The sequence below is a fragment of the Balaenoptera ricei genome, chromosome 16, assembly GCF_028023285.1.
Source record: "Balaenoptera ricei isolate mBalRic1 chromosome 16, mBalRic1.hap2, whole genome shotgun sequence".
Lineage (NCBI taxonomy): Eukaryota > Metazoa > Chordata > Mammalia > Artiodactyla > Balaenopteridae > Balaenoptera > Balaenoptera ricei.
In genome coordinates this window covers 61,093,963-61,104,096 of record NC_082654.1, presented here as the reverse complement: position 1 = coordinate 61,104,096, position 10,134 = coordinate 61,093,963, and the positions used below count along the sequence as shown (strand labels likewise).

General features: G+C 47.0%; 2 protein-coding genes across 2 annotated transcripts; both read left to right on the top strand.

The window, feature by feature from the left end:
• The first annotated feature begins 651 nt into the window (after positions 1 to 651).
• FUT11 (fucosyltransferase 11) lies at positions 652 to 7,259 on the top strand. The gene is made up of 3 exons (XM_059900145.1): positions 652 to 1,459; positions 1,832 to 2,457; positions 3,876 to 7,259. The coding sequence occupies exons 1-3, from the start codon at positions 752 to 754 to the stop codon at positions 4,021 to 4,023; spliced, it is 1,482 nt and encodes a 493-aa protein (XP_059756128.1). The 5' UTR covers positions 652 to 751; the 3' UTR covers positions 4,024 to 7,259.
• Positions 7,260 to 8,574: 1,315 nt separating this feature from the next.
• On the top strand, positions 8,575 to 9,854 carry CHCHD1 (coiled-coil-helix-coiled-coil-helix domain containing 1). The gene is made up of 3 exons (XM_059899735.1): positions 8,575 to 8,717; positions 8,842 to 8,960; positions 9,556 to 9,854. The coding sequence occupies exons 1-3, from the start codon at positions 8,594 to 8,596 to the stop codon at positions 9,667 to 9,669; spliced, it is 357 nt and encodes a 118-aa protein (XP_059755718.1). The 5' UTR covers positions 8,575 to 8,593; the 3' UTR covers positions 9,670 to 9,854.
• Positions 9,855 to 10,134: the final 280 nt, after the last annotated feature.

The following is a 10,134-nucleotide window of genomic DNA, read 5'->3' as shown; positions in this document are numbered from 1 at the left end:
TGACTGAGGGTGGTTGATTAGCTTTCTTGCTCTGCTTCCACTGATCTTTCTCTCTCCTGAAATGACTGGTGATCACTTGGTGAAGAGGCACGTAATCAGAAATGAATGAGCGTGAGAACAGAGTTGCAAAGTATATTAAGACCTGGTAGCGGTATCAGCCTCCTTTCCAGCTGGAGAGGCCCCAACACTGGATGGTTTTGTAGGGAGCCTGGTCATCAACTTGCAATACCTCACAGAGCCAGCCCACATCCCACTCTGAGCTCCCGCTGGAAGCACTGCTCTCCAAGCTGGAGGTTGTTGGGGAGAGAGGCAGAGGTGGCTAGTCTCTCCTGCTAGGACACCACTCAGGCTTTCGTACTGACAGAGTGGCTGACAGTTATCTTCCAACCCCACCTGGCTGGGGCAGGACAAGGGCTAGGCTTGATGGTGGCCAGGCTTGCCTGCTCCCAGCCCGGGACGCCCCTGCTCTGGACCTCTCATTTCTCTTCGTTGGTTTATTTTTCAATGCATCTTTAATTTGTAAAGAAATAAAATAAATTAAGATGTAACCAGCAGCCTCAGTTTTATCTGCGACGTATCACTTTCCTTCCAGTACTTCCTGCCAGGATTAGCGGCTCCCGCGAAGTGGCCGGCTGAGGTGGCCACTGAACTGCGCATGCGCCATGTGCCCCTGTGGCGTAGGACCTCGTCCCGTCGCGACTCAGCGCAAGGCGGGGACTGTTGTTGAGGGGCTTCGGCCGTCAGAGTAGACATGGGGGCCGGCCGTACCGGGGCTGTGCTTGCCGCCCTGGGAGTGCTTAGTGTCTGTGCGGCCAGCGGCTCAAGGCCCGTGGCGGAGGGGGAGACCGGCGGGGAGTTGGAGTGGGCGGAGCCGTGGGACGGCGCAGTTTTCCGGCCTCCCTCCGCGCTGGGCGCAGTGCGGGTGGCGCGAGGTCCGGGGACCCCGCGGCCGGGGAGGGGGGAGGCGGTGGACCTGCCAGTGCTGCTATGGTGGAGCCCAGGGCTGTTTCCTCACTTCCCGGGCGACTCGGAGCGCATCGAGTGCGCGCGCGGCGCGTGCGTGGCGTCCCGGGACAGACGGGTGCGGGGAGACTCGCGGACGCGCGCGCTGCTCTTCTACGGCACCGACTTCCGCGCGTCCGAAGCGCCGCTGCCGCGCTTGGCGCACCAGAGCTGGGCGCTCCTGCACGAGGAGTCGCCCCTCAACAACTTCTTGCTGAGCCACAGTCCGGGCATCCGCCTCTTCAATCTTACCGCCACCTTCAGCCGTCACTCGGACTACCCGCTGCCGCTGCAGTGGCTGCCCGGGACCGCTTATCTGCGCCGCGCGGCGCCTCCGCTACCGGAACGCGCGGACTGGCGCCGCCGGGGCTACGCGCCGCTGCTCTATCTGCAGTCCCACTGCGACGTGCCTGCGGACCGAGACCGCTACGTGCGCGAGCTCATGCGCTACATCCCGGTGGGTGAGGGCGGGGCGGGAAGGGGAGGGTGGCGCGCCGGGCTGAGGCCGCGACCCCTGGTGGCCAGGCCGACGTGCCATACCTTCTTCTTCTTTTTTTTTTAACATTTTTATTGGAGTATAGTTGCTTTACAATGGTGTGTTAGTTTCTGCTTTATAACAAAGTGAATCAGTTATACACATGTATCCCCGTATCTCTTCCCTCTTGCGTCTCCCTCCCTATCCCACCCTTCTAGCTGGTCACAAAGCACCAAGCTGATCTCCCTGTGCTATGCGACTGCTTCCCACTAGCTATTTTACACTTGGTAGTGTATATATGTCCATATATACACTACCCATACCCTCTTGACGGCCGTGCTGTACCCAACTCAGGTGGACTCATATGGGAAATGCCTGAAGAATCGGGAGCTGCCCACGCCGCGGCTACAGGACACAGCCACAGCCACCACTGAGGATCCAGAACTCTTGGCCTTCTTGTCCCGCTATAAGTTTCATTTGGCCCTCGAAAATGCCATCTGTGACGACTACATGACGGAAAAACTGTGGCGCCCCATGCACCTCGGTGCTGTGCCTGTGTATCGCGGCTCTCCCTCTGTGAGGGACTGGGTGCCCAACAATCACTCCATCATCCTCATTGACGACTTTGAGTCGCCGCAGAAGCTGGCAGAGTTTATTGACTTTCTGGACAAAAATGATGAGGAATATATGAAATACCTGGCATACAAGCAACCTGGGGGCATCACCAACCAGTTCCTTCTGGATAGTCTGAAGCAGCGGGAGTGGGGAGTGAATGATCCTTTACTGCCTAACTACCTTAACGGCTTCGAGTGTTTCGTCTGTGACCACGAACTGGCTCGGCTGGATGCCGAGAAGGCCCATGCAGCCTCTCCTGGGGACATCCCTGTCCCTGAGCCTCATATTGCCCAGCCCTCACACATGGACTGCCCAGTGCCCACACCTGGCTTTGGCAGTGTGGAAGAGATTCCTGAGAATGACAGGTAAGGGTAGCTGGGGTCCCCTGTGGCTGTCAAATCAAATGATTTATTGACTTGCTTCCTGCAGGCAATAAATTAGCACTAGGTGCTGAGGGGATGTTGTATAAGGAACTTATGACGTGGGATCACTCTGCCTTTAAGGTATCAAGAGTCTAGTTGTGGGGATAAGACAAACTGTGAAAGCTCAGTAAAAGATGTGAGATATCATTCAGGGCAACAACATACGAAAATCAGCTTTTGTAAACGATGTTTGCAGTAGTGGTTCAAAAAAAGCTTCAACTAGAGCAGAGGGCCCGTTCAGGGAAGCAATGGGGGAGAGACAAAGCTGGGCCACGTTGTACATATTCTGAATACTAGGCTCTGGAGCTGGACTGTCCTGAAAATCAACTCAGCTATTTATTGAGCACCTTCAGCATGGTGGGGCTGGGGATGAGAAATACAGAAGTGAGTATTCTGAGGGAGGTTTGTCTGCAACAATCAGGATTTATACCTGTTAACCTGGTGTAACTATTAACAGCACCTCCTTTCACTCTTAAAATTACCCTGATTTGGATGATAAATTATATGTTTGTCCTAGACAGAGTAGAAGGGATGCTTTCAAAGGATGATTAACAACGGTGGGCAGTGTGGATTGGAAGGGAAGTGAGGGGGCTGCTGCAGTAGGTGGCAGAAGGTGGTGACACTGGGAAACAAGGTCAGCATGGGAGGTGGGGTGGGGAAATGTTGAAGCCATTTGCAGCAAACCACACCTGTTGGGGGAGGGGTGATAAAAGATTATTAGCCTTGAGAAAGAGAGGCTGCTAGAATGTCCTGCAGAGATCACCTTGGACAGTGGATGGCAGCAGAGGGCTGGCACAGTTTGGTCCTGGGAGTGGAGGTAATTTGTATCCAGTAATTTACATCAAGTAATTTGTATCTAGTTTGTGCTGAACATAATATTATGATTTATCAGAGGAAAAGTGTAACACATTAAAAAAAGAGAAACATTCAGGTTGTGTCTCATCAAGATACTGGATACTATTGCAGTTTCATTTTGGTTATTGAAATAGGTGTAACATAAAAGGTAACCATCTAAATATGCCCCCTTGCTTTTCTTAGGGAGATTACTGTGTCCATAGTTTGGCCCCTGTCCTGCCTGCCTCTTAATTCCCCCCACATTTGGGGACGAAGAGCAGGCAAGTCAGGAAATTTAACTCATTGGGGGAGGGGGGGGTGTTGTGTGATAAATTTGTGTTTGTGGCTTACTGCCTGTCACTTGGACTAGTACTGGGTTTACTTCACATTTCCTTCCCTCAAAGCAGATCCCTCATCCTAGCCAGAAACCACTGTATCTGCTTAAGATTTCTTTGGCCATTCAGAGAAAGGTAGGACTCATAGCTGTGCTGAGGTTCCATAATCCAACTCCCATTTTGATGTTTCAGCTGGAAGGAGATGTGGCTGCAAGATTATTGGCAAGGCCTGGACCAGGGGGAAGCTCTCACTGCCATGATCCACAACAATGAGACACTGCAGAGGAAATTTTGGGATTACCTAACTGAGATCTTCATGAAAAGGAACCAAAATCTCTAATTACTCTTGCAAGAGTCCTTAACTTGATAGAGCTAAGGAGATGGAAGTCCTTATTCTACCATGGGACATGAAGGGTATCTGCTATGCAAGTTCTTAATGAACACTGTCTTACCATGAATTCAAAGAATAAGTTATATCTACTGATATTTTATCCTAAAGATGTGTAGCCAGGGTCTCAGTCTATGGTAATAGGGCCTCTCCTCAAGGAGAGATGGAGGCATCCAGTTCTTGGTTTAGTGGGAACCAGAAGCCTGAAACACCCATTTGATTAAAGGTGCTGATCAACAAAAATTTTAAAGAACTGCTTATTTCTCTAGCCATATCATCCTCTCAGTCATGATTGGGACAACACGTTAGTACTTGGCTGTGAATGAGGTAAGATGGGCCAGGTTTAGCGTCTTTAGAAAACTACTGTGCTATTCCTCAAACCACTCATTATTCAGTACCTTTCCCAATCTCTTTTCCTCATCTCTTGCTTTATAAACTGTTACATTGGTGGTGAAGCAAAACTTCTGGTGGGTTGTATTCTGGCTCTCTGGAGTTGTATTTTTTATATCATTTACTTTGCTTTTCATGTCAACCTTTTCATTTTGAATGGCTTTTTCTTTCCTGGTTTTCCACAATTTCTGTTGGAGACGGAGTAGCCTTGCCACTATTCCCACATTCGTTTTCCCCAGCATTAAACTGCCTGTAGATTTGACAGCTTTTCTTACTGCTGGTTTGCTTCTTATCTAGGGCATATCTGAAATTCCTTCTCAACTCATGAGTAGAAAGATTCAGTGGCTAATAAATGTCATGCCAATTTAATGAATTGTCCTGCTCTATTTTAGATTAGAGATGGAGACTCAGGCTGGAAATGACAGCAGAAAAAGCTATAATGATTTTGAAATGTTGAAATAGGCCAATGTGAATCTAAGTGCAGATTTTTATAAGTCCTTGATCTCTTCTGTCTGCCTAATGAACTCTTCTATTATTTTTATATGCTACAAAAGTCCATTTTCCCACAAAACTCATGAAATTATGGCAGAAAAAAACAGCCCAGCAATATAGCTCTAGTAAGTCTCTCATATTCTGTGGCACTTTTCACTTTAAGTGGGATAAATATTCCAACTTCATTCATTCTATTCCTGTTACAATGCACAACTTTATAGTACTTACTGAGACTACATTTTGATGGAGCCCACCCACCTAAGCTCAAGGGCATGAGAAGCGAAGCAAGACATTTAAGCCATCACAAGTGGCTGGCTAAATAAAAAGTTGTTAGTCAGATTTAGGGAGGTAGCCAGACCCTTCTCTTGCTGTGGTTTAAACATACAGCTTAATGGACAGGGAGACCATTTGCTTTTTCTGGGGCAGTGGAACAAGAAAGAATACCTTGGATCTTAGAACTACCCTGGTTGTAATATTGTATTAATGAGTTATCACTAGAGAAGTTCCATAGCTTATCAATATGTCTGGTTTAACTTTGTGTGTATGTATGTATATATACACACATTAATTTACAAACATATATATATATATAGTTGTAAAGACTGAAGAGGAAGATGATGCTTATGACTTCAGTACAGACTATGTATAATAGAATCTTGTCCTTCTATAAGATTTTGTTGGTTTTTAATATTTTGAGCAGACTGCTAAGCTGTTCTGTGTGTGATATACCAGCTTGTTTTTTTTAAAATTAATTTTATTTTTTTTAATTTTTGGCTGTGTTGGGTCTTCGTTGCTGTGTGCGGGCTTTCTCTAGTTGCAGCGAGTGGGGGCTACTCTTCGTTGTGATGAGTGGGCTTCTCATTGCGGTGGCTTCTTATTGCGCTGCCTTCTCTTGTTGCGGAGCATGCGCTCAGCTTCAGTAGTTGTAGTTGTGGCACGGGGGCTCTAGAGCGCAGGCTCAGTAGTTGTGGCGCAGGGGCTTAGCTGCTCCACGGCATGTGGGATCTTCCCGGGACCAGGGCTCGAACCCGTGTCCCCTGCATTGGCAGGCAGATTCTTAACCACTGTGCCACCAGAGAAGCCCACCAGCTTGTTTTTAAATTTAAGAACTCCAAAGCTAACATCAAGTGTTTATTTAAAAAAATAATGGCACCTGCTTGGAATGGGGTGAAGATTTACAGAGAATTTACAATTTTTGGCTGACATGAAACTATATAATATACTGCAAAATGGAAATTCTGTAACAGACCTCACAATAAACATTTATATATATGGGGTGCTCATATATTGTATATATATGAGATGCTTCAACAACTAGGGTCCTAAAGATGTGGCCAAGCAAAGCTATAATTTAGGCTGGGTTTCACTGCCAGGGTGGTTCTTTTTTCTTTTCCTTTTTTTTTTTTTTGGCTGTGCCGCGTGGCTTGTGGGACCTCAGTTCCCCGACCGGGGACTGAACCCGGGCCCTCGGCAGTGAAAGCACAGAGTCCCAACCACTGTACCACCAGGGAACTCCCTTTTTTTCATTTTATTTAATAAAAAATGCCCTTCATAACAGCATGGAAAGTTTTCTGTTTGGACTTTTGCAGAAAAGAATAAGAGAGAAAGACAGACCTTCGAAAATCCTTATGTTAAAATTTGATATAGTAAGTACTCTTACAAAAGAAGCCAAATTCAGGACTCTGATTTCTAAGCTTGCAGTCTATTTAAATGCAGATGCTGGTTTATGTAGTGCAGAATACATTATTACCCAAGTGCAAAATAAGGTTAGGACTCGAATTTCATTATGTGCAATGAAAAGGGTAGGTGATGGTTATGCAAGGTGTAGAATCATCCCTACCTCTCCTGTCTAATTACACCAGTTCACACTGGCATTACCTCAGCACTTTTATGTACAAAGTAGGCCAGTTTTTTATGAATGATTGTGGCTGGAGACTCATGCCTGCTTTGTGGTGCTTCCCAGACTTTCTCCTTTATTCCTCTTACCATAAAAGTATTCAAAACCAGGTGCTACATTTCCACAAGGGAAAGCAGAACCAGGAATAGCCACATGGCTGTCTAACTAAAGGCTTCACTTGCTCTGTGGAGAAAGCAAGCAATGTGAATTTTCTCTGGTTTGGGGCCCAGCCTGCTCTGTATACAGTAGCAGGCTTGGGGTTATTGGTGGTAGAAGTTCTGATAGGAATTAGCTTTATTTGTGTTGCTGCAGTGGGGGTGGAGCATGGGGCTCATGCCTTTATTATTCCTGAGTTGCTGCTTCTATTATCACAGGTTTAATTTTGTATAATAAATGGCTTCTTTTTAAACAGTGTCTTCTGCTTGGTTTTATTTCTGGGGTAAAGATGGTAAAGCTAGAGACTTGCCAAAATATTTCAAACATTTGTTCATTTAACAAGTATTTATTGGCACTACTCTAGGCCTTGGGGATACAGCACTGAACAAGATAGACAAGGTCCCTTGTCTCACGATGCTTACATTTTAAATGGATGTTGGGGGGTAAGGCTGTAAACAAACAATAAATGAACAAGATAATCCAGACTATGATAGATGCTCTGAAGAAAATAAAACAGGTTGATGGTGGTTTGGATGGAAGTCAGGGAAGTCCTCTCTGACATGAACTGGGACTCAATAGAAGAAAAAGAACCAGTCATGCAGAGATAAATGGGAAGATTCCAAACATCTGTGATAAGTGATTAGCACACACTAAATATTGCTTCTCCATAGTAGTCATCTTATGAACTACAAGCTTGTCCAAGTTATGCTTCCATTACCAGAGACATTTCTTGGAGCTCATGTGTAAATGCCTTGAGAATGAGTGGTTCATCTTTGGACTGAGTTTTGTAAACAGCTAAAAGTCACTTGGCGGGGGTGGGGTGGGGGGCGGTGTTGGGGGAAAAAAGTATCTTAGAACCAAGTCTGATTAAAGCTAGGCATCATAATTGAAGGGCCAAGTGTATAAATAGGAATGGTACTGCTAAGTATCTTCAGAGGATTGGCGAGAGGATTAAGTAAAGCGATGAATGCGAGAAAGTGCTTAAACCTCACCCAATCCAGTGAGATCACTACAAATGAACAAACGATATCTAAGCAGCAGCAGCAGCTGTTAGAGTAAATGAGCCTATTTTTCTTCCGGCTTCGGAGTGGCTCTAAAGGTAATCAAAACCAACAGTTCTTAAAGGTTTATTAAAATAAAATCATTCCCAACGTAGCATCTTAAACTCTCATATTTTGATTCGCTCCCATCCTCTCTGCCCTTGCCTATGTCAAGCACCCTCTAATCCAGACTTTACCACCAGAAACTAGAGTCCATTGATCAGGCCTCTTTCCTGGGTGTTCCCGGCCCAGTACTGCCCCAAGACTTCAGAGCCCGGAGCCCACAAGAGTCAGCGTAGATTCACGAAAGAGTCCCAAAGACTCTCCTCCTAACCTGCACGCGGGTCTGCACCAGCCGGGATCCGAACCCCGCATCAAGGCGACCCCGCCAAGAAAAGAAAAAGGTGCATGCTGGGGCGGGAGCACGGGGGCGGGGGCGGGGGGGGCCGGGGGGGAGGAAGAGGTTGTCGCCGAGTCTCGTCGAGCTCGTAGGGGTCACGCAGGGTCACGCACGGCGCCGCAGAGCCTGCCGGGAGCTCGGTGAGCAATGGCGACGCCCAGTCTCCGGGGTCGGTTAGCACGGTTTGGAAACCCGCGGAAGCCCATACTGAAGCCCAATAAGCCCCTCATCCTAGCTAACCATGTCGGGGAACGGCGCCGGGAGAAGGGCGGTGAGCAGTCGGAGCCGTGGAGGCCCCAGAGCGGAAGTCGGAGGAGTGCAGAGGGCTGCTGGGTGGGAGGGCCGGAAGGTAAGGGTCTCCTGTGACTGAGGGTCCCCGCGTTCTGCTCCTCCAGAGGCGACTTGTATCACGGAGATGTCAGTAATGATGGCTTGCTGGAAGCAGAATGAATTCCGCGACGAAGCTTGCAAAAAAGAGATCCAGGACTTCTTCGATTGTGCTTCGAGAGCTGAGGTGACAGGAGGCTCCTGGGGTGCCCTTTTGGGAGGAAACTGGGGGGCATACGGTAATGGTTCTTACTGCCTCTTGCTAGGAGATAAGAAAGTCCCTCTCATTCTAAAAGGGCGAGGAAATTTTTGGAAGCTACTTGAGTCACGCCAAAGTGGGAAAGGTTACTGTTTTGAAGGCATTGTGATCTTGAGCGATTTGTTTCACTGCTTTTAGCTTTACCTGGTGCAGAATGAGGTTAATATTAATATCCACCTTACAGAATTTTGTGAGTGTCAAGTGAAGAGATGAATGGGAAAACCACTTTGTAAAGTTTAAATTGCTGTTCAAATAGACATTATTGTCTGAAGTAGAACTAAAGATAGTAAAGGACAGGTTGTTTGGTTTCCAGCCTAGACTTAATTGCCAGCTGGCATGGTAGCTTCAGATCATACAGTCATTCTTGGGTCCCAAGTCCTTTTGATGAAAGGGGACTGGGAAGATGACACAGATCTCCAGGCTGGTTAATACCTTAGTGTGATTTGGGGTGTTGTGAGAACTGTTAGCTTAGGTTAGGGCCAACTTTGGAGCTGTCATTTTAATTTTTGTTCTGTGTTTTCAGGCAGCCCGAAAAGTGAGATCAATCCAGGAGGACCTGGGAGAGTTGGGGAGTTTGCCCCCCAAGAAATTGAATAAGTTGTTATGTAGGTTTCCTAACAAACCTCATGTCAGCTGAAAATGGAGAAGCATTTTCAATGACTGGACTGTAGCTTCTGAGAACTATGCAGAGGCATTTTAGAGATATTTGCACTGCCATGCTCTCTTTGAAGAGTAGGAGGCAAAACACTTTCTTTTACCCTTTGGAATCATTATGTGGGTGGAAATTATGCTTTATGTTGAAATAAAATCCTCTGAAGAGAACTTGGCCTTTTGTTGTGGATTAGGTACTCCCACCATAGTTGAACCTGTGTCCTCCCCTACACTCTGGAAGGTCTTTGCCCCCTAATTTGCACCAGGTGCAGGACAAAAACCTTTGTCTTGTCCTGCATTTGAAGTCCTGTATACCATTTAGTGCCCTTGCCTTTGGATGCATTAAGGATGTTGGAGTCTGTCTATATGCAGAGTTTTTTGCCATCATCTGTAAGTATTTAGCGACTACCTATTTTGTGCATGACCCCTGTAGGGTGCTGCGGGAATAATC

What these genes read in the sequence shown, in the direction of transcription:
- CHCHD1 (XM_059899735.1), top strand. Translation starts at nt 8,594, where the DNA reads ATGGCGACGCCCAGTCTCCGGGGTCGGTTAGCACGGTTTGGAAACCCG. An exon ending in ACGGCGCCGGGAGAAGGGCG is followed by an intron (nt 8,718 to 8,841) that starts GTGAGCAGTCGG and finishes CTGCTCCTCCAG; the next exon opens with AGGCGACTTGTATCACGGAG. An exon ending in ATTGTGCTTCGAGAGCTGAG is followed by an intron (nt 8,961 to 9,555) that starts GTGACAGGAGGC and finishes CTGTGTTTTCAG; the next exon opens with GCAGCCCGAAAAGTGAGATC.
- FUT11 (XM_059900145.1), top strand. Translation starts at nt 752, where the DNA reads ATGGGGGCCGGCCGTACCGGGGCTGTGCTTGCCGCCCTGGGAGTGCTT. An exon ending in AGCTCATGCGCTACATCCCG is followed by an intron (nt 1,460 to 1,831) that starts GTGGGTGAGGGC and finishes TACCCAACTCAG; the next exon opens with GTGGACTCATATGGGAAATG. An exon ending in GAGATTCCTGAGAATGACAG is followed by an intron (nt 2,458 to 3,875) that starts GTAAGGGTAGCT and finishes TTGATGTTTCAG; the next exon opens with CTGGAAGGAGATGTGGCTGC.